The 25,984-nt window shown below is 37.6% G+C and overlaps 1 protein-coding gene across 3 annotated transcripts in view; it reads right to left on the bottom strand.

Annotated features, from left to right (window-relative positions):
- Positions 1-25,739, bottom strand: part of SENP1 (SUMO specific peptidase 1) — a 61,367-nt gene extending 35,628 nt beyond the window's left edge. Inside the window, exons 1-9 of one of the 3 annotated variants that reach the window (XM_024736944.1) lie at positions 25,121-25,739; positions 21,562-21,609; positions 19,531-19,661; positions 18,411-18,492; positions 17,510-17,551; positions 13,140-13,299; positions 9,238-9,409; positions 1,423-1,526; positions 1,054-1,340 (exon numbers count right to left, since the gene is read on the bottom strand). In XM_024736944.1, coding sequence (XP_024592712.1) covers positions 1,054-1,340; positions 1,423-1,526; positions 9,238-9,409; positions 13,140-13,299; positions 17,510-17,551; positions 18,411-18,492; positions 19,531-19,661; positions 21,562-21,609; positions 25,121-25,172 — 1,078 coding nt within the window. In that variant the 5' untranslated portion in view covers positions 25,173-25,739. The remainder of the gene's footprint in view (positions 1-1,053; positions 1,341-1,422; positions 1,527-9,237; positions 9,410-13,139; positions 13,300-17,509; positions 17,552-18,410; positions 18,493-19,530; positions 19,662-21,561; positions 21,610-25,120) is intronic. The other 2 variants (XM_024736946.1, XM_024736945.1) reach the window with 2 other exon arrangements.
- Between the last annotated feature and the right edge of the window lie 245 nt (positions 25,740-25,984).

Raw genomic sequence — 25,984 nt, 5'->3', positions numbered from 1 at the left:
TATTCTACTATTTATTTTCTATTGATAGAGGAAGAAATCATGTCCTTCTAAAGCACTATGATTAGAATCGCATTTAGAATATTTAATAAATGGTACAAGGAAAGTAATTAAACAGTTCAGTGTAGTATATTTGTTCCAGTTTAGCTGTATCTAAGCATCTGCCATACAATGCATGCTTCTGAAATTAACAGCTTTTAATAATAGTTCTCAGTAAATCACCTCACAAAATTTAAGTTTTCATGAATATGTGTAGCTATATAATGATGTCACCAATAATTTTAATCCCCAAGTGAGAATTTTAAGAAAGTGAGGAATAGATTAAAAAAAAAAATTAAATGACCTGAAGAAGGAGGGGAGAGCCTTAGAGACTGATCTAGCAAAAGATCCCTAATGGCTAACCACTTAACGTAAAACTTGTTTTGAGTTACATGTCTATATACATACCATAAATACACACATAACGCATACTTAAAGAAGGGGCAAACTAAGCAAACAAAAAAAAACTACCAGAGCAAAACTTTTAATTAACTGGAATGCTAAGAGACGGAATATTTTGGTTAGCTGAAAGTAAGGTAGGAAACTTTGTTTTCCAAACTTGCCGATGACCATTCCAAAATGCATAAGGCTACTATACAGGTTTTGTAAGTAGTACTTGTATAAGAACTTTTACTTTAGTTCTTAATTGATGTTCCAAAACTCCTAGAACTTCAGAGTGCTTAATTTTCATTGTAAAGTACTAGAAACAGAGACAGTACTGAAGTAATTGGGCTTAATATACTCTGACACAAGACTGCTCAGGAAGTTAATCTTTTAAATAAATTATTATAGGAAATCATTTGCATCTCCACGTAAGAAAAAAGTAAGCTACTTATTATATGCTTCATTTATTCGTGGCACAGCTAACTGAATTAAATGTATGTAAGGTATCTTGTATCTTATATCTTAATTAAGTTACATGTGTATTACTACCTTGCCTATAATTCACATGGATCCAATAAACTGTTAATTGGCTATTAGGGTTCAAAATACAGTTATACAACACACCATTTTTACCTTCAGATTGTGTATTTGAAGCTGGTAAGTTATCTGGCTGATGTGAAAGAGAGTGGTGATGTTGGGGTTGATGGAGAGGATCAGAATCTTTGGATCCAAATGCAACAACATCTGGGGTATAAGATGATATGGAAAACACATTGTGGGACAATTGTTCCTGGGCAGTTAAAATGCTGGCCAATCCGGATGATGAAGTATCAGAGCCAATGATCTGGGTTGCACAAGAGTTTCCATTTTTAAACAGTGAGTCTTTCAAAGTATTCTTACTGGAACTAAGACATCGAGACCTAGGAAGAGAAGAATAAAACTTCAATATCAAATAACAAAACGTAGAATTCAATTCATTTGAAGAACGTTTCCGTGACTCACAAGTGTAAAGGAAAGTGTGTGGTGGGTTTGGCTACAGAAAACTGTTTCCCTGTGACCATCTGTAGAAGCTGTCTGTAAATCTCTCGTTCTTCCTCTTGAACTGTCTATAAAAGAAAAAAAAAATCTTAAATACATGCAATGAGGCAAATGTTTCCCAAAGTGGTATCTAGACTCCCAGAAGCTCTGTCAAAACTCTGGCAGTGTCCTCACGATAATTAAGAATTATGGTTCATTAATAATACTCTAGAAAATTATAAAGTATACATAAGAGGAGTTGAGTGAAGCAAATACCAGACAGTATATTTTGGAAAATTATGGGGCATATACGTAAATAACAGCATAGAGAAACTACAGGATATGAAAACAGAAGGCCACTTTTGTGTGACTTATAGAGTGCCAGAAATAAAACATTTGAGGACCTCTAAATAGGACTCCAACAAATCCCTTGACTCCTAATACCTGTTAGAAAAACCACGAGGAGGTAACCAGAACAGTCAAGTGGGATATCTTGCTAAAGTTTCCTAGTCTATCCAATTTTTAAGAGTGTAATTATTTTCCAGAGATGGTTTTCATTATTTACTTTTTTCCCCCCTCAAGTCCCAACACTGAATTTAGGGAAAAGCACATACTTTACATCTACAACATAATTCACTTATTGACTTAAGCACCTACTGTGCTCCAGTCACTAAGATACCACACTGAATAAAGTCCATGCCCTTGTGAAGCTTACATTACAGTTGAAAGACTGACAAATAAACTAGTCAAGTAGTATGAAGAAAATGAAAGATAAAAGAATAGAAAGTGATGGAGGAGGAACAGCAAGAACAGGTAAGACCTTTCTAAAAAGGTGATATTTCAATAAAAACCTAAATCAAAGGAAGAAATCAGTCATAGAAATTTATAAACAGTATTCCAGGTAGAGTCAGAGCAAATGCAAAGGCCCTGAGACAGAAATATGCTTGATGTGTTCAAGGAATAGTAAGGTCAGTGTGAATCAGGAGAAGAATAATAAGAAATGAGGTCACTTAGCAGAGAACCAGATTACATAAGGACTTGTAACTATAATCATGGTAAAGCATCTACTCTGCACAGATCCCCTGAAGCAATGGGCTGCATTCATTAAATAACATGCCCCAGCATTTTCAAAATCTTATATAGAGCTTAATACAAGCACCAATCTTCACAAAATAATTTTAATACTTTGTGCCAGTGCTAGCAACATCCTACACTGTGACATTTCAATATGCACATAAGCATTTCATTCAGTTTCAAATGTTTGTTAAAAGCACAGTGAAGGGACTTCCCTGGTGGCACAATGGTTAAGAATCCGCCTGCCAATACTGGGGACACAGATTCAAGCCCTGGTCCGGGAAGACCCCACATGCCGCAGAGCAACTAAGCCCGTTCGCCGCAACTACTGAGCCTGCGCTCTAGAGCTCACGAGCCACAACTACTGAGCCCACATGCCGCAACTACTGAAGCCCACGTGCCTAGAGCCCGTGCTCCGCAACAAGACAAGTCACCGCAGTGAGAAGCCTGTGCGCTGCAACGAAGAGTAGCCCCCGCTTGCCGCAACTAGAGAAAGCCCGTGCACAGCAACGAAGACCCAACACAGCCAAAAATAAATAAATAATTAATTAATTTTAAAAAGCACAATAAATAAAGCAATTATCTATGCAAAGGTAAAGAGACACTAAATTTTTTCTTCTTGAATCTTTTTTTTTGTACATAGTAAATTTCAATTACATTGTCAGTGTAACGTTACTGATCTAACATGATACACCTTGTACTGTGCTGCGTGACAACTCCTTATGAGAAAGAGCTATCCTTAAATCTGAAATAGTTGAGTGATCAGAAAAGGTAGAACTAGTTGAGCATTTGGTGGCAAAATAGACCCAAGAGAAAAAACAAATTTGCAATATTCTATATGAAGAAAATACACACCATTATTTTATCCCTTAGACATTAATATTATATTCAAGATGATGGTGGTCTTCTTTTTTAGTGTTTGTGAAAAGACTGTCTACAGTATTAAAAACCATAATTAAAATAAATGCCTCTTTATTAAAACATAAATTGGCTATTATGAAAATTCTTCAAGTAGGTAATATGAAGAATGAAGCATCATTACAGATTATTAGATTGTAAGAGAGATCTTTGCCAACCAACTCCACTGTGATCTATATACAGGAAAGCTGTGTTATCTGGCACTTTAATGACTGGAATTTTGAATACCCCTCCATGTAAATCTTGACTCCACCTTCCCACTACACCAAGTAACCTAATCCACAATACTACGGGGTTAACAGTATGTTGCTTTCAGGGGTGGTGAAATGGAAGGAGGGAAGGGAAACCGTAAGCGGAATACCACACCTGAGTCATGGATATTAACTCAACCATTTTAGTTCATTTTCACTGACCCAACAAACTACATCTTAAAAAGCTCTGACTGTATTATCATAACATAGGGAGGAAAGTAAAGCAGATAAACTGGTGTAGGAGGTTACTCTGCATACCAAGGGAAAATAAAAAATATGCCCATCACTTAAAGACCTCCAGAGAACACCAAGAATAATGAGATAGAAAGGACCTTTATTTGTGGTACCTTAAACACTTCAACCAAAAGGGGAAACATGAGGTGGGGGGAAGAATAAATCAGGAGCTTGGGATTAACATACATATACTACTATATATAAGATAGACAACCAACAAGGACCTACTCTATAGCACAGGGAAATCTACTGAATATTCTGTGGTAACCTATATGAGAAAAGAATCTGAAAAAGAATAAATATATGTATATGTATAACTGAATCACTTTGCTGTAAACCTGAAACTAACACAACATTGTAAATCAACTATAATCCAATAAAAAATTTTTTAAAAAGACTTAAACCATAAAAAGTTAGAAACATTTCCCTCCTTCCTGATATCACATAGCGAAATGTTTTCTTGAAAAACATTTTTATACTTAGGACTTCCCTGGTGGCACAGTGGTTAAGAATCTGCCTGCCAATGCAGGGGACATGGATTTGATCTCTGGTCCGGGAAGATCCCACATGCTGCGGAGCAACTAAGCACACATGTTGCAACTACTGAGCCCGCAGCTGCAACTACTGAAGCCCGTGCGCCTAGAGCCCGTGCTCCGCAACAAGAGAAGCCACCCCAATGAGAAGCCCACACACTGCAACGAAGAGTAGCCCGCGTGCAGCAACAAAGACCCAACGCAGCCAAAAATTTTTTTATACTTATAAATAAAACATGAATAAACCAAGGAGCCATTAAGCAACTCAGCTAATGCAAATTACAAGAAATCTAGATTAACTGAACGCAAAGAGTTGATTTTTAAAAATACTTTAACACACACAAAAGTCCCCCACAAATCTTTTTCCCCAGTATCTTCAAAGAAAAGTTTCTGTCTGAGCATGAACAACCTCAGTCATTAGACAACATAAAATGAACAGAAATAAATCCATATTCCAAATAATTATCTGAACTCCTTCAAATCCCATACTTTCAGTTTAAACTGATTTATGGTTTAAAAAAGAAATTACAGGGCTTCCCTGGTGGCGCAGTGGTTGAGAGTTCACCTGCCGATGCAGGGGACATGGGTTCGTGCCCCGGTCCCGGTCCACATGCTGTGGAGCGGCTGGGCCCGTGAGCCATGGCTGCTGAGCCTGTGTGTCCAGAGCCTGTGCTCCACAGCGGGAGAGGCCGCAACAGTGAGAGGCCCGTGTACCGCAAAAAGAAAAAAAAAAGAAAAAAAAGAAATTACAGAAAAAAGGTTAAGAAGTTTTCACTGTTCTACATGTTTATTTGGAAGTTACAAGAATTTATGTTTTTTTTAAAATGATGCAAGGCACTTTTCTTTTTGGGGCTTCATTAAACAATAAAACACTGGGTATATTACATTTTATTTAGAACCATTTCGGACAAGAAAGAACAGTCTAAGCAACTCTCAAAATAACACATCCCTGGTGGCGCAGTGGTTGAGAATCTGCCTGCTAATGCAGGGGACACGGGTTTGAGCCCTGGTCTGGGAAGATCCCACGTGCTGCAGAGCAACTAGGCCCATGAGCCACAACTACGGAGCCCGCGCGTCTGGAGCCTGTGCTCCACAACAAGAGAGGCCGCGATAGTGAGAGGCCCGCGCACCGCGATGAAGAGTGGCCCCCGCTTGCCACAACTAGAGAAAGCCCTTGCATGGAGAAACAAAGACCCAAGACAGCCAAAAGAAATAAATAAATAAACAAATGTGGGGTTTTTTTTTTTAAAAAAAGAATTTTAAAAAAAGGAAAAACTGAAATTATAAAAAAAAAAGAACACATAAGATTTGGCTTTACCAAAAGCAAATGCAAGATGCAAGGAGATAAGGCACCTGAAACTTCAAACATAATCCTTTTTTGGCGCATCTGGTACTATAATGTAAAAAAAAATTCTTTCTATGTACATAACATTAAACTATTTTCTACTGAGAAAGCAAATTAGGAAATTGAGAGGAAAGGAAGCTATAATTGGATAAAATGTTAAAGGAAGTTGGCTAACGTTATGGTTCAAACCTAATAGAGGACCAAAGAAAGTTTAGTAAGTATAAGGACAATTAGTAAAGTATGTTTTTCTTACAAAAAAAAGAAGAAAACCATCAGTGACATCTATAAGGCAGTCTAACATTTTAAAATGCTGCTCAATATGTAGCAGAGAAGCATGTCTGGAAACAACATATAATTGAAAATAAACTACTTGTATTTTTACTATTTAACATTTCTATTGTCCCTAATATTTTTTTCTTTCCTAAACAGAAACTCTCATCCTCTGTAACAGTGCTAAGAGAACCTTCTGTGATAATGGAAATGATCTCTGTTTGTACTGTCCAATATGGTAGCCACTAGCCATATATGGCTAATGAGTACTTGAAATGTGGCTAATGTGACTGAGAAACTACACTTTTATTTAATTTGAATTAACTTAAATAGTGCACGTGGCTGGTGGTAACCCTACTGCTGTGGTCCGCAACCTTTCTGGCCCCAGGGACCGGTTTCGTGGAAGACAATTTTTCCTTGGAACGGGGGGAGGGGGGATGGTTTGGGGACGATTCAAGTGCATTACATTTACTGTGCGCTTTATTTCTATTGTTATTACATTGTAATATATAATGAAATAATTATACAACTCACCATCATGCAGAATCAGTGGGAGCCCTGAGCTTGTTTTCACTTGCCACTCACTGACAGGGTTTTGTGAGTCTACAAGCAATTGATTATGGTCTGTGTGCAGTCAAACCTCTCTGCTAATGATAATCTGTATTTGCAACCGCTCCCCAGCGCTAGCGTCACCGCCTCAGCTCCACCTCAGATCATCACGCATTAGATTCTCATAAGGAGCAGCAACCTAGATCCCTCACATGTGCAGTTCAAGGTAGGGTTCGAGCTCCTCTGAGAATCTAATGCCACCGCTGATCTGACAGGAGGCGGAGCTCAGGCGGTAATGTGAGCGATGGGGAGTGGCTGTTAATACAGATGAAGCTTCACTTGCTCACCTGCTGCTCACCTCCTGCTGTGCAGCCCGGTTCCTAACAGGCCAGGGACCGGTACCGGTCTGTGGCCAGGGTGTTGGGGACCCCTGCCCTATTGGATAGTATCGTTCTTTAATGTTGCCCTTGAACCAGCCATCAGCCAAGTGGTGGTACAGCCACCACCTGCATATTTCCAAATTCTTCTTCCTCATGTATTATCTTCAAACCCGTCGTAAGACTGAACAGCACAGTGGTGACATGTTAATTCCGCAGATAGCTTCATATTCCTGAAGGTGTTAGACAACTCCAGAAGTAAGATTCATACACAATTCTCCTTCCTTAACATAAGCAACAGATGTCTCTTGGAGATCCCAATATTTCCACGGAAAATAACTTTTCCTCCAGCTTATAAGCTCCCATCAATATTTTAATCCAGGGGGAAAAAGTAACATTTCAATCTGGATTATCTGTAATATCCAAGACTAAATATCTAAATAATCTGTTGAGAGTTTCATTTAATAAAGTTTGGTCCAATATTTCGTCTCGTGCATATAACACGGGTTACTCCTTATTTCTACACTACAGGTGACTTGCTTTTCACAGCAGATTATAGACCTAAAAACAACTGAGGCAAAATTCCCTGCATCTCTTGTTCCATAGGATAGATTCAATCTTTGGCATCTTTTTGACACTGGAGAAGGAAAGATGAACCAGCTTCATGTCCTCCCTTGACCCAGCCTGTGGCCTGGAAGGTGGATTGGAAGGATGAAAGTATTGGGTCAGCCCAAGTCTTCAGGCTGGAAGTGGAGGTGAAAGGAGGAGGGGCTGAATGGTCCCAAGGACTGGCTGGCTAGTGGGTAAATGGGGGGCTTACAATGAACACATTCTAAAGGGCACTGGTGATGCGAGCAGCAGCCACACGGGGCAGGGACAGGTTTGGGAGGCCTGTACCAGCTGCCATGCTGTTACCGTCTTGGTCCCCACAAGTCTCTCGGTACCCTGCTGGCTGCCTGCACTCTAGCACAAGCACAACCCCCACAGCTCCAGTAACTAAAAAAGAATTATTTATGTATGTAATAACTGATACGCAGATCGTACTAAATTCAATGTTTCAAAAGGTACAGTGAAAAATAAATCGCCCTTTCATAACTGTTGCTCAGCTCTTATCACCAAATGCAACTGGGGCCAGTTTCTTGTCTATCCTTCCCCCGGATAATTATGATTTACGAGCTCTGTCATCCTCTGCTTGAATATTTTAGATTCAACACAAATTTAAAACCAAAAAATATACAGCATTTTAAACTATGTAACAAATAATTAAGTTTTGCCACCTAAGAGATCTTCACCGCCAAATTACATAATTATTTAGCACATAATGCTATATTGTTGACTCCACGGTCTGTAAGCGCCAGTGGACAGGAACCACATAACCATGCTGTATAACAGAAAGCATACCTTCTAGACTCCTGCAGAAGAACTGGGCTGCAGGCTGGCCATTTATTAGTTGTGTGACCTCTGACCTTTACTTTTCAACTTTGTAAAATGTGGTTATTACCTCATCTCTACCTATTTCACAAGGTTAAAAGAATTCAAAACAATAATACATGTGGAAAGCACACTGGAAACTCTAATGCTATATAAGTATGAGGTCATTATTATTTATTTGTATCTCCACAGCAACCAGTCCAAAGCTGACTGGATGCACAATAAATATTTAATTGAACAGGTGTAAGCACATCTCCTTATTGTATAAATTATATGTTATATATAAGGAACTGATTTTTTCCTAAGTTTACTGAATGAATATAACATAGTGTCAACACAACATCTTTCTTGTGGAGAAAGCTTATGATCTCAAAGATCTTACTCAAATGAAAGGATGTAAATTATTTAGCTGGCTTCTTGATTTTTCTTTTATATTGAGGAAAAATTATCCTAGTAAGAAGGGTAGGTATCAAATCCAGCAAGGTTAACAGCTTTGCCACATGAAACTAGAGCTTTAATAAGGATCCAAAAGAGAACAGAGATAGTTTGATGTATGAGAAGCCACTCAGACAATACTGAAGATTAAATGTGCTGTCCAACAGGAATAGAAGATGGTAAGAAAAATACTGAAGTCCTGCTAAAATATCTCCTTACTTTCTTTAGAAGAGACGCTGGCACTCAAAAAGAGCAATTAAGAAAGAAAAAAAACACAGAAAGGATTAATGGAATGGTTAATAAACATCTAAGTCAGAGGGAACACATGGCTGAATGTAGGGAGAGTCTACCTTTTAGAAGCTTTTGTTGCAGGTTTTCCTTACCTCTTCTGCTGTACTAATGTGTCGCCTCTGAGTTTTCTTGGGGCTCAAAAGATTTCGACGACATGAACCACTCCAAGATGGACTTGGAACAGGCTTAATAGGAAAAGATTTTTCATATGCAGACACATGACAGTGATGGTTTGACTTTCCTGTAAAAGTGTTTGATAATCCACTAAAAAAAAAAAAAGTTTGTAAAAGACAAGAACAGTAAGTAAAAGTCTAACCAGGTGATTATTTTCACTTTTAAGAAATAACAAAAACAAAAATTAGCAGAATGACAGATGTACCCTGTGAGGGAAATACACAAGAAATGAGTTGCTGCATTAGGTTCTGCCACTTAGGAGGTCTTAAACTGCCAAACTATGTAATTATCAAACACCTAAAGTTGTATTTCTTAGCTTCGCCATCTATAAGTTCCTTTGGTCAGGAACCATAGACCTGTGTGGTATGACAAAAAGCCTATCAGATTAGACTTCTTCAGAAAACCTGGGTTCTAGGTGTGCTAATATGCACACACTTTCTATTTACTCCCTGCAGTCCCCTCTCCCAGCCTTTTGGAGGGAATTACTTTAAGATTAAATATGCAAAGGTGGATAAAGCTGAAGCTTCTCAACTGTTTTTCAATTGAATTTAAGTTTCCTAAAAGACCAACAGAGGGCTCCCGTCCTCCATTAAAAAAAACTAGAAGGCTTATGAGGCTGCATCGCTGTGACTGCTCCTTCTGCCCTCACTATCTACCTCTTCTGAAGGAGAATTTTGCTTTGTTTCTTTATACCATATGTGCCTCAAATAATGGGAAAAATTGGCAAGAAAAATATTTTTGTGGACTCAAAATCCAATTTTATCTCTAAGGTTAGGTTAATAATTTAAAGTTTTTTTCTATGTGCTCTTTTTCAAATATCATTACCCAGCACAGGTACTTGTGCTCAATATAATTAATTTTCTTTCTTTCTGCTGAGGCTGAAGAGTAAAGTACATAGCTGACTAAGCTGAACTTATAGAAATGAACTCTTTAAATCAGTACATGTGGTCTGATCCAAATGAAATCAGACTAGGTCTAAAGAAAATTAAAAAGTACATCTACTCCCTCTGACTCTTCAATCTCTAATGTTTCCTATGTGTGTTAGAGTGGGGAAAGGAGCAAGAACTTGGAATTTCAGAAACATGGTTCTTTTCTTAGGATGGGTAGATGTGGCTAGGAAAAAATGGCAAGGGCAATATAATTTGCTTGGTAAAGATATAATGAATTCCCCACAATGTCTTTTGTATTTATTTTTCCTAGAGTGTGTGTGTGTGTGTGTTTAATGCAAAAGATTCTTCTTCCTAAAGAAACAGTATGAGGGCATTTGCGATGCCAGAAAGCAAGGGTGCTACCAACAACTAACGAGGTTGAGTCAGACACAGACATAAGCCTGAAGGAACTTCCACTAGCCAAAGTTGTGAGAATGTAAGCATTCAAAGAATAATGATTGTAGTAGTGGATTAAAACACACTGAATCCATGACACTGAAAAAAGAACAGAAAAATTCATTTGAACCACATCAAGTGGTGATTAAAAAAAAAAAACTTACTTTGAAAATTGGTAATGCAGAAGAAAGATCTAATCACATACCCTGCCTTCCCAGTAGGAAAACTATTTCAGGGTGACCAAACAGCCCTAATTCATGAGGTAAAAAGCTCTCCCTTATAGCAGAGTGCCAATTAATTAGTGTAAAAGAAATGATAAAATTAGAAAACTACTACTTCACTAACACTAAAATTATTATCAGGTCAAAGGAAGTCAAAAGGTACAAACTTCCAGTGATAAAACAAGTAAGTCATGGGGATGTAATGTACAGCATGGTGACTATAGTTAATAATACCGTATTTCATTATTGAAAGTTACTGAGAAAGTAGATCTTAAAAGTTCTCATCACAAGAAAAAAGTTTTTGTAACCATGTATGGTGATGGATGTTAACTAAACGTACTGTGGTCAATATACAAATATTGCATCATTAAGCTGCACACCCGAAACTAATATAATGGTATATGTCAATTAGACCTCAATTTAAAAAGTGCTATCAGCTAAGGATTATCAACTGACATTAATGACTCCTAGGCTGATGTGAAACTGGTCGTTCATAAAATGCCAAAGTAACATCATTTAGATTACATTCTAGTCACAAGGGGGAAGAAAACCTAACTGTACAATTAAGGACCAGAGCGCTATCACTCTAATCTAAAGGTCAACCCAGCATCACTAATGATAGGACTGTAGGTTTTCTAATATGATGTAACACAGCATCAGCTTCTATTAAAGTCAAAAATCTAGTTTATAAAATATACAGAGGGTAGAGGACAAAATCATGATACTATGGGAAAGCAACTTGTCAAATCCAAAAGGTGGAACATTATGCAGAAAAAAGTCATGTCATAAAAAAAGGGGGTGCTGTTCAAGATTGTGAGACTTAAGGGTGATAAATACCAGATGCGATTTTAAACTGCATACTGCTTTGGACAAACTAGCCGTAAAGGATACTTTGGGGTCAACTAGGAAAACTTAAATATAACTTATTCAGTGTATAAGATAAAATTTACTGAATGAAAAAGAGAAGATGACTGACTGAAAAAGATTACAGAAGAGTATGCACAATATGAACTCATTTTTGGAAAAAAATGTGTGCAAACAGAAAAATATCTGGAAGGACATGTACTAAGACATTACAAAGGTGACCTCTGACTGGTGGGAATATGATGTTTTTATTGTTTATTTGTGCTTATCTGTATTTTCTGATTCTGTACAAAGCATGCGCACTGTTTCTGTAATAACATTATTTAAAAAAATAACAGCATGGCATTATTGAGGAAAAAAAGCAACTTGCCAAATGATGCATACAGAATATCTTTAATGAAGATAACATATTATACATTTTATAGTATTACACAGCATATATATCATTCTATATCTAAGCAAGAGAAAGTGAAAAGAAACAAGCATAAGAAAAGATCTGGAAGGAAACACATGAAGGGGAAGGGAGTAAGATTGTGAGTAGTGGTCAAGGGATCTTTGGCTTTATTGGCAATGTTTTAACTTTTACAATGTGACTGTGTTAATGAATACTTATGTAATTTTTAAAAATATTAAGAAGTGGGGAAGACAATCCCTGGGAGTACTCACACATGTTTCCAGAGTCCATGTGCCGATAATCATAAAATAAAATAAAAACCATCTTGTTGGTTTTAATCAGCACCAGAAAGCTTAGCTTTGACTAAGCAGGAAATTGAATGATCCCACATGCCTAAAACCATCACCAGAGTAATATTTAAGAAGTCATAAATACCATATTAAAGAAGAAATATTTACTAATATAATAAAGTACTTGAGGGAAAAGTTTCTAAGCCAAACTTCATCTGCCTTTAATAATCAGTAGAAGTTTGGTGAGGGAATAAGCAAGGCTTATAAGTTAGGCTAAATATGATCAAGGTTTTTCTGAGTCTAATTTTACAATAGAAGTAGTTGACTAAGGTGTAAGGTTGCTTTGGTTTAAGTCAGGTCTCCGCTCACATGAGAGCCTACAAAATGTGCTGGTTTCTTTGCTACCGAAGTTGCAGAAATTGATCAATTTTCACTTTAAGGTTCAAAATAGCCATATTGATTCTGAAGGGTCCCAATACACTCATATCCACCAAGACTTCCCTCAAAATTCTCTCCCTCTAATTATAAGATTTGGCTGTCACCAAAATCCAGCACAAGATAAATTAAAAGTTGAAAGTTCAAAATGAATTTGTCCGTATCTCTATGGTTTAAAGTTCAAAAGTGGTGTTTGTTACTTTTTAAAAATGCCAATGTAACAACTATCTTATAGCCATTTTCCTTTATATTGGAGGAAGAGCTTGTGAACTGAGCAGCCAGAATACTTACCTTGAGGTCTTTCGGGTTTCGAGGTAAAGACTTCGGCTGTTTCTTGATTTTTGTAAAGTTGAACCTGATGCTGGAGTGGAATTTCTCCACTGGCCATTTGCACTCTGGCCAAAGGTTCTTAGGTCTCCTGAGCCAAGAAAACTGTCTGAGGAAGGGTTGTCTAGAAGAATAAAAGTTTGAATAAATTAAACAAATACCTATACTGGTTCTCCATATGACTGCAACCATGTCCAACATTGTATTCCAAAGTAATGTGGCATATCACCATGTCTCTAATGGAAGAAAGATCCCGGTCTCAACTGCCAGTAAAGTCTGCAGTAAGGGAACTTCTACAAACTATAATTGATTCAGCCATACTAACCTGAAAATTGATGAAGGAGCTGAATCCTGCCACAGCCATGTGCCTTATCTGCATCAATGTGACTCCGTGGTGTCCACCAAAAGTCAACATTTTACCCCAACTATATCTTGCAAGCACTCCCAGGCCTGGGCCTGAAAGAAGGTAGGCCAGACCAGTAAGAAAGCAGGTGGAGGGCCAAGGAGAATTGTAATTCAAATGAACAACAGTTATTGCTTAATAAGCAGCTGGTGTCACTTTCTTGTTTTAATTACCGTGTTCACGACTCAGGGGCTCTGTCTAAGAGCAGAGATAACCTAATTGCTGCTTATTCTGGCCGGCTTATGGCAGGAATGACCCGTCATTATGCATCTGGTTCTGGTATGATAACCTTCAGTCACTTAATGTTATAATCATCAGACATATCAATACTCGGATGCTTGCTGTTGCAATCAGACTAAGCGAGGTTTAATTATTATTTGAATTTTCTGACTTGTGGCTTACAAACTGGAGTGTAAGTTTGTAAGTTTCAGCTAGGAGTAGAATAATTTTTATAGCCTCCTCTCTCCATCAGCAGGATGGGACAATTTAAAACAACACCTTCAAAATAACTTCAGATGTTAGGCTATGTAACTGAGGAGCACCAGCAGAAAGACAAAAATTTAACTCTCTACTCCCTGAATTTTGTCTAATGCCAACATCACTTTGAGGATCCTCTTTCAAAGCATATTACTATGGAACTTTGCACAATATTATGTATTTATGTTATTTAAACTATTTAACGTAGCTTTTGATACTCTATCCAAAAAGTTTGGCAGCTGACAAAAGTATCAGTTTTGTATTGTATTGGAATTTTTTTTTTTAAGCTGATCAGGATTATCAGAATTTAGGCTAAATAAGATGGAAAAAAAGCAGCAGTCAGGGGTGGTATTAGTACCAGTTGATGCACCAGTGGTTGACCTAATGTACTTTCAAAATGAATTACAACCTTTTCCCTTTGTAATCAACAACTATGCTTGACATCTATTACTATTAATGTAAAAATAAGAGACGTGAGGCTAATGAAAATGAGTTTCAATAAAGGACCAGAAAATCATTATCTTTAAGCAAAGTAATAACAGTAGAAATCTTCCTCTCTCATACTTTTTTTTTTTTTGGTTAAAATTTGATTAGGGAATGATCTAACTAGAGGTGTCTACTTGAGGAATAAGTCTACCAAAAAATGCAAATTTGAGACCAAGGATAAACCAGAGTAGCCTCTTCAATGGCATCTGACAGAGGTTTGGGCTTTAAAATTCAAGGGAAAAGCACAGGATCAGGCAATCTGTTTCACCAGAATAAGGTGGTTCCATCCCCACTCAATGAAATCACTGAATAGTGCTCTACTGCTGATGGGATCAAGCAAAGCTAGAAAGGGACCAACAGGAGGCTGCACTCATTCTTTTTTAGTTGACAGTTTAACCCAGTATTCTGTCATCATTAAGAAGTCAGATTGCAAATGTCACAAATAAGATTACTTATGTGTACATACACACACATAGCACTATAGGGAAATACACCAAAATTTTAACTTTGGTTGTGTTCCAATGATAGAATGATGGGGATTTTTCTACTTTTCTCTACAAATTTTCTACAAGGACAGGCAGAAATTTTATGGACATAACGAAATTTTATATTTAAAAAAAAAGTGTGTCAGGCAATCACTTAGTATGAAAGTAATCATCAGTTGCTCCTGTTAACTTTCAGATTTATTTAGTTATTATGAATACAGGATGCTTTAATTCATCTTACCTACTAAATGCCTATTTGGCAACCTAATTTAACATATTTTCCAAAGATAAGACATTGACAATGATTCTAAGCTTGAGCAAAATCATTTTTTTTCATCTTAAGCTACTTTTCTTTAAGATTTAAAATGTTTTAATTTTCTTTTCAATTGTGCCCTTAATAAAATCAAGAGGTCTTCAAGTCTGACCAGCACTAAGTTATTAAAGTGAAAATGTTGCATTTTCTCTGCTTTCTAAATTAAAAAAAATGTTTTTAACAGTCTAATCTTGAGATTAAGAAGCAAATATTTAAAAAGCTTGATACAGAGAGGCAGATCTAGTAAAGTATAAATGGGAAGCTCCAGACTCTAGTTTCTGAAGTTTGAGTTTTTCCTGTGTTTGTTTTCATCTTAGTGGAGGAGAGGATAGTAAGGTAGGAGAGGAGACAAAGACCAGTACAGTCAGAATGAGGAGGCTGAGGCAGGTGAACTGGGGACCCACATCTAGTCCAATCAAGAGGTTAAGTCCCAAGGTGACTGACCACAGAAATCAATGTGGAAATTATTGGAAAAGAATAGGAGCTAAGAGACAATATTCTGCAGGACTTGTAATGAACAAGAATGGGTGCGGCAAAGGAACAAAGTTAAAAAAGTACACAGTAAAAAGATCTGAATTAAAGTCTTTATTATAAGAAAAAAGTATACAGACCCTTGGCATTCACAGATTGAAAGTTCTGATTGTCCGTGAGCAACCTAAAAGGTCTGTGGCATGTCCTAAGCTTGCTTGGTCAGGCGCTAAACTTGGTAGAGGCATAAATCTGAATCCTCTGCTTCAGGCTGTATTTTAGAGAATGAATCGAATAGCTCAACAACCCCATTTCAATATGGTTTTATTATTTGCTGTTGGTATTCTCTAGTCATCACCATGTATAAAGTAACTGTTATGAATTTTTTTCTTTTCCCAAAAAAATGGACTTCAAGTGAGAGATAAAAACTCTGGCATAAGATTTTGATATAGGGATCAAATTGTGGCATGAGGACAAACAGAAAAAATATAACCCTCAAGAATCATGTAACTGAGTAGAAAGCCAGCACTCTGGGTAAATACCACCACAGTCAAAAATATAGGGACCTGAGATGATCTCAGAAATATCCTTTGTGAGTCTATCAAGGGTCCACTGAAATTTAAAAGAAAAAAGCTAAAACAAATTATTTTAAGTCATGTTATTTATAATAGCTGAAAATGGAGAGGGTGAATGGGACCTAAACCATAGACAAAATGAAGGAAATGAAGACACAGGCCCATTATCCTAAATCACAGGCCCCTGGATCCAGTTGTGTTTCTACATTAAAAATTTTGATGATTTTACAAAGATAACCTGGTATATACTATGTAGCACTTCTAAGTATAACCTGAAGCAGCACCCTGTTATCAAACATACTGATATGTCTACAGTAAAATGTGTAAATATTCATATTTACAGAGATAAATAAAAGACAAAACATTTAAATGTCAGTTAAATGTCAGTTCGTGTAGCTTTTGCCAAGTAATGAATTGAGCTCAGGTCAGGTTTTGATGTCAAATAAATTATGAAAATATTCTTTGGTTTTCAGAGCTTTTTGGATTTTGGAATTGCACATAAAGGATTGTGAATGTGCATATAAATTCCATGGATTATGAGAAATCAACAGAAAAAGGTAAATAAGAAGAATAACAGGTAAGCAGATAGAAAATTTTAAAAATATATATTGGGCTAAAAAAAAAATCATATTTCGAATCATACAATGTGTACATAGATATATACTCAGATAAAAAAACAGAGAAGACCACAGGGTTAAGTAAGAGTTGAGTTAGCCAGGAGACCTTGATTATAATTTTCTATATATGATTGTTTACTATTAAGCAATTACTTTAAACAAAAACCAAATATTCTGTCCAATGGTAAATCAGCATACAAAATTACAAGCAAACACAGCCTGAGTTCAAATGAAAATATTTTCCACTCAACTGTCCTTCCCCTATGATCAATACTAATAAGCTATCAAGCCATATTTCAGGCTCTCTGCTCATCAGAAAGGCCTTTTCAACAATAACGATGGCAGAGTTAACTTTCTGAAAAAAGTAACTGATTTTTCTATACAGTTATGCACATACTATGTGGACACCATTTCCCACCCCAGAAGAGGAAATCCAGTGCCCAGGGTAAAGTACCACCCACCTAAATGATATTTAAATATAATATAAGTCTAAAAGAGCATCATACTAACGTCTTTTTAGGGGAGGAGATCTCATCTTGCTGACAAAGAATCCTGAGGAAGCCAAATAACAACAATAATTATTATTTGCATTTCATATTTATTATCTCAACTTATCCTTATAAAAATCCCATTGAAACAGGTTCAACGGTATGGCTAATATTCCCATACTTGGGTCAGGTGAGGAGATTAAAGCGTGAGGAGTGAAAAGACTTTGGAAGACCACTATAATCTTCCTGGGTCATACTGCCAGGAGACTAACTAATAAAAAACTCTCAAGTTTCCCCAAGACAGAGCCAGATCATTGGAAATCCAAACCTTAGAAAGGGGGCAGATGAAAAGTCAGGCAGGCCAGGGGCTAGGAAAAGCCTAGAGAATGCTGACTTCTGTCATGGATCACAAGTTGAAAAGGCAAGCCCTTGAATATGCAAGCATGGCTGTGGCAGGTGCTAGACAGAAACATGTAGTTAACATTTCCTGCCCTAATGGAGGGACAAGCTTGGGTAGAAATAAATTTTCAGTATTTATGATTTCAAGCAGAATACAAATAGGCTAGCTCTGTGCTTCAAATCAGTATAAGTAACCTTTACACCACATACACATATCTAAAAAAAAAAAAAAAAAATCAAAAGCCAAAAACAAAGCTGTATTGCTTTTAACAAGGGCATAACAGACAAGTAGGAGAATGGATTCTAAAAAAAAAATCTCCCTTTAAAAAATATCTGGTTGAGACTAGATCAGTGAAGTATTATAGCAACCATACACAGAGAGCTCATTAAAATGATGTTTTAGTGGAGAAAATACCATTTTGCTTTTGACAATGTTTTCACTTTTAGAGACAGTAAACACGAACAACTTGCTAGGAAGAAGTCTGAAAGGTAGAAATGCCTTGACTCCAAGTAATGTGTCATACCTGAATAATAATTTGGATAAGCTGCACTTCTTGTAGAACAAGTATACGATCGGTCCAAATTTCCTCGCCTGGAAGGTAAAATCTAAACAAAACAAAAGTTCTTTCTTAAACCATATTTTTTACAGTAAAACAAAAACTTACACTAGGAAAAATATATAATTAAACAAGATTATGACATATTTCAGAATGCAATACAATTAATTATATATATTATAAATAAATTAAGCTACATATTAGTAAGAAAGGAAAACATGATGAAATGATTAAGGCTTCAAGGGGAAAAATGGGCAAAATATCTGTTATACAACTTAATTCAAAGAATGCTCATTAGAAGGTAATACGTATTTAATATAGCCTGTTCTCAAAGCCAGGTGTATCACATATCAAAGCAGCTGAAAAATCAACCTGGTTTTGATTCTCTTGATAACTTTACAGGACAGTTCTTAATCAGAGGTGCTGCTGCACCCCAGTACAAATCTGGAAATGTGTAGATATATATTCAGTTATCAAAATGATTACTGGGGGCAGATGCTACAGGGATTCAGTGCCCAAGGATGCTAAACATTCTGCACACAGCAAAGAATGGTCTCATCCTAATTCGTAATGGCTGCCTACTGAGAAAGACTGCTTTATTAACAGTCCTCAAACCTTGGAGATTTTTTAAACTGCAGATTCTGATTCAGCAGGTATGGGGTAAAGCCTGAGATTCTGCTTTTCTAATAAGGACTCAGGTGATGCTGCTGCTGCTGGTCCCTTGAGAAACTAAGCTTTATAGAACAGAGAAATTTCAGAGCTACTGTATATTTTCATAGTTTCCCCCCATTTAATGCTCAGCAATTTTAAGACACCAGTTTAAAAGAACGCTGATCTGTGTATTAGTTAATTGTAATATTCAGAGGAATAATAAAGAGTTTCTAAAAGGTATCATTCTCCAAGAATTTGTACATAGCCTGGCTCTTATTTAACTTTAACGTATCAAACAGAATTCCAAATACTAGCATTACTGAGTGTAAAAAGTTTACATATATTCTTGTGCTTTTGAGTGTGGCATTTAAACTCTATCAGATGAAAACTTAAGCCAAAATAATTCATTAATTAAGGAAAGAAAATTATTACTAACCTGATGGTCAGAAAGTGAAAGCTGGTCCTCTGGAAAACCTGTTTGTGACAGGAGATGGGTTTTGAATATGGAGTTGTGGTTCACTAAAGTTACTTCTCCAGCATCCATCCTCATCCTATCAGCAGTATCATCTGGGGAAAGAGTCCGGATTAGTTCAAGTCACATAATTCTTCAATACCTACTTTCCTATGAACCAATCTTTTCACCTAATAAAAATGATTTCCCCCAAATACCTCTACAGTCAAATAAAACCACTCCTTCATAACTCTTGGCAAGAAATCTCAAAATGTCACTGTCAAAAAAAACAGGCCCATGTGCAGAAATTGGTTAATTTGGAATCGAGATCATCTACTAAACAGTTCAAAACTTGTACAAGAATAGAAAGAGCTTAATTCAAAGTTTTAAAAATAATGAAATTTTCCCAAAAGAAAAATTTTTTAATTTTAACTGTAGAAAAAAAAAGGGGGAAAAATTCCACCATTCAAAGCAAAGACTCTTAACCCTGGTTTATTTCCTCTGTTTCAACTCAACAAGGTGCTTTAAAATGTAATCCACTTGAAAATTTTTTCTGCAAAAAGCGTAATTTATTCATATAGCTCTTAACAGATATCAGCTCAGTTACTGTATACTGTGGCAGAACTGTACTTTATTACCATTTTTGAGACCTTTGTTACCATAAAAGAGTTAGAATAGGAACAAGTGAGAGCAAAGGAACTCAGGGATTTATACTGCTATCAGCAATGAGAGAAAAGGGAAACAAATGACCAGGAGAAAGAAGGTAGACTAAACAAAAGGAAAAAACAGTAGAGGGAAGACTAATGTGGACTTAAGAGGAGCCTATGGGATATTATAAGATCGAACTGTATAGATTTTTCAACCTATTCCTAAATTGACTATTAGTCTTGACCTTATGCTGTTCCCTGTTATAGACATAAAGTACTATGAATAGCAGAAAATGTTCCAATCACAATTAATTCTCAATGCCACTAGCTAATGAAATTTAAATTTTACCTTAATCAAATTATTTATCACATAGAGGGCAGTATAACAGTACTAAAGAGCAAGGACCCTGGAGCCAGTCCCTGAGTTTAAATCCTGGCTCTGCCAGTTATAGCTGTGTGATCCTAGGCGAGTTTCTTAACCTCTGTGTCTCAGTTTCTCTGTCAACAAAATGGAGATAATAATATACCTACTAGGTACTAAAGTAAGTCCCCTACATACAAACGAGTACCGTTCCGAGGGCGCGTCCGTTAAGTCCCATTTGTTTGTAAGTCCAACAAAGTTAGCCTAGGTACCCAACTAACACAATTGGCTATATAGTACTGTACTATAATAGGTTTATAATACTTTTCACACAAATAACACATAAAAAACAAACACACAAAGAAAGAAAGCATTTAAAATCTTACAGTGCCTTGAAAAGTACAGTAGTACAGCGCAGTAAAATGGCTGGCGCTTCTTAGCAGTACCACCTACATTACTGCTGCTTCACGCTTGCTTCCAGACATCCTGGGCTTGAAATAAAGACACCGTACTACTGTACTCTACACAGTACTGTAAAGTACACAAAAGCACAAGGACTTGTAGAGGATGCACACACGTGACAACGTACACCAGACACGTGAATTAACTTACGTGACTGGACATGCAAACGCATGTTCGCATCTTTGAAAAGAAAGTTCACAACTTGAAGGTTTGTATGTAGGGGACTTACTCTATTAGGTATTTTAAGTACTTAAAAAGCAAGTCCTTGCACACAGAAATGCTTGCTACTGTGTATTTAGCTTTTTCAACACAATGAATGAGAAAGTGCTTTAAAATGTTGCTATAAACAATATCCCAACCAAAAGAAAATTGTTTGGTATACTGTATTATATAATTAGGATGAGATCTCCTTTAAAATTATTATTAAGCACAAAGACACAAATATTGACAATATTATTAAGCACAAAGATGCAAATATTCTTTCACTCCAGCTTATCTAATCAGAGTAACTAAAAGGATTGAACACTACTTCATAGTCAGTCTTACCCATGTCAGGTATTTTCACATCACTGACTTCAGCAAAGATACAAAGTCCTATAAAAGAAGACAGAAAATAGAAATGTTACATTCTGAAACATCTCTTTCATGTCATTACACAACAGGAAGCCACTCAGAAGTGACACTTGTATTCTTAGTGGAGAAAAATAGAACATGGTAAGGCAAGTTGATGGGAAGAGAATGGGAACTAAAACTAGCCTGAGGTAGTTCCAAACATTTCTGCAACCTGTGTAATACTAAAGAGCAATTATGGACTACCCACAGAATCACAGATTACAGCACAAAGCAGGTTAGGAAAGCCAACCCTTTGCAGATTAATTTGTATATGATCATAAAGTTAGTGACTGCACTGAAATTACAGCCTAAACATTCTTCCCAATCCATTAATCTTTCTATTACCTCATGCGAAACCATTTTATTTTATTTTATTTGGACCATTTTTAAAGTCTTTATTGAATTTGTTACAACATTGCTTCTGTTTTATGTTTTGGTTTTTTGGCCCCGAGGCACATGAGATCTTAGCTCCCTGACCAGGGTTCCCCCTGCACTGGAAGGCAAAGTCTTAACCACTGGACCACTAGGGAAGTCCCACTAAACCATTTTATAAACAAGTGACAGATCTTGTGGTAGTCCTGTTAGGACTTCTCTTCCAGATGTCTTAGCAGCCAAACAAAAAGTTATCAAGGAACACTTCGCAGTTGTACTAAGTACTTTTTCCCCCATCATTACTCAAACAGTTGCAAACCAAAGCCCCTTTGCCTACGTGAAATTATTTTTTTCCTCGATATATCTAATTTGCCCAGAAAAAGAAGTTAAAAGTCTAACTGATGGAACTAGGTTAATAAATGTACCCTTGGACACAGGCTTCTTGGCATTTACAATAGGAGGAGACTAGAGATGGTACATATATATAGTCATAATCTTATCACATATTTTTCAAAAGATTGAGCACTTCACCAAATACATAGCACTATCTGAGCTTCAATCTAAGGAAACTGCATGATGATAACAGGAATTCTTTACTGCCCCAATAACGAAGTGCACACATAACGGAAGGCTGCTTGAGCTTTTCCTGGCATAGGTACAGACTAAGCTGAGTAATCATCTGATTACCTAGTCTTGCCAGGGAGGTTTCCCAAAGAATTTAAGCCCTAGATTTAGGCTTCAAATATATTTCCAAATGCTCAACTTACTAAAAGGTTTCGATCTGGTAATTCTACACATTATTCTTTCCGCTTCTTTCTTTTTTAATAAAGCCAAATTCCCTGGGTCCCCCATTAAGGGAAAAAAAAAAATCCTATCAACCAATAAACTAGCAGTGGCTTTTTCACATTTCACTCTTTCAGGTCATCCTGTAACTGTCATCGCTAGTCTAGTCTTTTTTTTTTTTTTTTTTTTTAACAAACCTACCCTTTTAATATTTATTTAAAGTTTCATAACACACCTGTTTGGCTTGGGTGGGGAGGGGTGAGGGGACATTTTTTTCAGGTTTAGTTTTAAAATATTTGCTCATTTTCTACTGTCTACTCATTTCAGCACTTCCAAAGGTTCCCTAGGACACTTTGCCTCTCTTCTCTCCCTGTCCCCCAGCCACCCCCAGCTCTGGGGGCCCATGGGCCAGGAGTCATCACTAGTCTCTTTTGTTGTGTTAAGAAGAATGCCAATTTAAAAGCCTGGTGCCCATTAGAACAATCCCATGTTAACTTCCTTTGCATTGCTGAGATAGATGTGAAGAGGGAAGCAAGCAAATCAAAGAATGTTAGAGATTATGTCCAGTGGTTAAGTGACTTGCCTGAAATCACAAAGATGGGGCAAAGGGAAGACAAAAATCCAGGCATCCTCACTTCCAAGCAAATGTTCTTTCAATAAACAATACAAAATCACATCCTTTTTCAAGGATTCATACACATTGGCAAGATAAAAGTAATCCCTAGCTAATTCTGGGGAATCCACACTTTTTTTATAATTTTAAGAATTAAAGTCCCACATTTACATTTTAATACAAATACATCCAGCTTCTTCAGTGTGCTACTTCCTTTTTGCCACTTTGCAAATACAATGGGAGAAGGAATATTTTACCCCAAGATTCAACATGAAATGTTGGACCTGGAACCTCTGATACCACCAAATTCTTTCAAGCGTAAGAATTTTTTCCCTCTAAGAAGAGCATTCTAGTAACACATTTTCTACTTCACTTTGTTCATTTAATTTATTAAAAGAACATAAGTAGTTACAGGTATTCAGGTGAAGTCAGGTAAGTAGCTGAACACAAGATAATAGGAAATCTGAAAGAAAAAAAAGATGGCAAAGTCCTGGCAATAACAGAATGTAATGAGTATGGTAAAACATTTATAAGTTTACATACATGCAAAGAGGTGATAATAAAAGTGAATGTTTAGAGCTATGATGAAGTTTTTTGAAAGTATATATTGAGGAGAGGCATTATACAATTAGCTTTATGCAGGACCAAGATGTAGTAAGAACAATTTATGATATGAGAAGGGTGTGGAAGTGATCATGTGAATTACCCTACTACGAACTCTGGGAAATTATGTTTATGAGACAGTTTGTACCATATCATTATGTACTTTTGTTGTTGTTTTTCATATTTTTACAAGGAATCTCTCCAATTAGACTCTAACACTTTAAACACCAAAGATTCACTTTCTTTCATACACAAACACTTACTGTGCACCAATAACATACAGGGGACTGGTGATACAAAGATGAATAAGAACTGGTCCCTGCTGCTGAGAATCTTACTGTCCACGGGAGGAAACCAGATTCATCAATAGATATTACAGCCATAAAATAAAGCTGGTGCAATTGGTAGGAGGTGTAGGAGTCAGCTAAAGAAAAGGAAAGACTTCCGAAGCAGCAGTCAAGAGTGACATCACCTTAGCTTGAGGCAGAAGAACCTGTCTTTTAATCCATTTGCTCCCTCTAGATTTGCCATCAGATGGGTGATACGAAGACCATCTTTGCACTTGGGATAATTAATTGGAATTAGGTTAAGAGTGAATGAGGCTTCTCAAGATAAAAAACAAATGAGGCTTCCAAAATGGGACTAGAGGGAAAAAAGGGAAACTCTAAATTGGAAGGTTAAGGGATCATGCTTAAAGAGATGCTTAAGGTTTCACGGTAACTGTAATTTCAAATTCAGTGTAATCTATCTTTCAACACGAGTCCTTAACACAAATTATCTTTATAGAGAGGAAAGATTTAGGAGATGATGCGATCTACTCCATCCAAAAACATCCAATTGGAAGAGGGACCCTAAATCAAATAGTTAGTGGCCTATAAAAGGCTTTATATAAATTTCATAAGAATCACCACCACCCCAAATATAAGTGAACCAAACGTGAAGTGAAATGACTTAACAAGGCTGACGTGAAAGTGATAAAGGAGCAAGTTATTGCCAACAAGATAGTGGAAATACTGCAGAGGCACCGATAAACAGAAATCACCAAGCTCAAGAGAAACTGGGCATATATCCAGAGAGATCACGTTAGGGGACCCCAAGAAAGAGACGGTTGAAGGGAATTACCAGAAGGCGATGAGCCAGGTAAGCAAACGGTGGCGGTTAAGGGGATTTTCATAACCTGGGCAGGAGGGTCCGGACGTTTCTCTCTGGTGGTGGCACTAGCGGTATGACATCTCGGGGAGACACCACAGAGTAAAAAGAGTTGGAGAAATGTTTACGTGAGGCGCAGAAGTAGTCGAGAAATATCTTTCACGTCTCAAGGAAGGCGGGAGGTGAAGCAGGTATAACAGAAAAGCTGAGCTTCCCGGTGAAAACAGCTTTCCCCTGAGAGAAAACCTGCTCTGGCGGGAAAGCCCCGAAATCCCAACCGGCCTTTTCCTCACACGTAGGGCTGGGTGCTGAGATGGGGCCGGCCGTGACCTTAGGGAGACGGCCTCTCCTCGACCCCGGAGAAAGAGGCCTCAAGGAACGGCCTCGGGAAACCTAACTAACGGCCACCGGCCAGATCGCGGCCGGCAGACAGCACGGGTGAGGGGAGGTGGTCCCAGGGGGCGGGGCAGAGGAAAAAGCGCCGTCCCCACAGCCGTCCCCGCTTCCGTCCAGCCCAGCCCAGGCTGCCGGGCCCGGGCCCGCACTGCCTCCCGGCCCAAGCTCCCTCCATCCTCACCCCTCCCCCAGCTTCCCGCCGCCACTCACCGAACCGGAACCGGCTGCTATGCGAAGGGGTTTCCGGCCGGGCGCGGAAAGCAAAACCCGGGAACCGCCGCGAACCGGAACCGCCTCCACAACACCGGAAGAGCTGTTCGGTGGCAGCGGAGGAAGGGGGTGGGGTGAGAGGTCAAAGAGCAGAGTCGAGGACCCGCGCAACGCCTGCGCAGTGTGGCGAGGCCTGAGAAGCCAAGGGATCATCTGAGGCTGTGGTTATAA

The sequence above is a fragment of the Neophocaena asiaeorientalis genome, unplaced genomic scaffold (genome assembly GCF_003031525.2).
Source record: "Neophocaena asiaeorientalis asiaeorientalis breed wild unplaced genomic scaffold, Neophocaena_asiaeorientalis_V1.1 scaffold134, whole genome shotgun sequence".
Taxonomy (NCBI): Eukaryota; Metazoa; Chordata; class Mammalia; order Artiodactyla; family Phocoenidae; genus Neophocaena; species Neophocaena asiaeorientalis.
The sequence above is the reverse complement of the archived record's forward strand: the minus strand, read 5'-3'. Positions and strand labels throughout refer to the sequence as shown.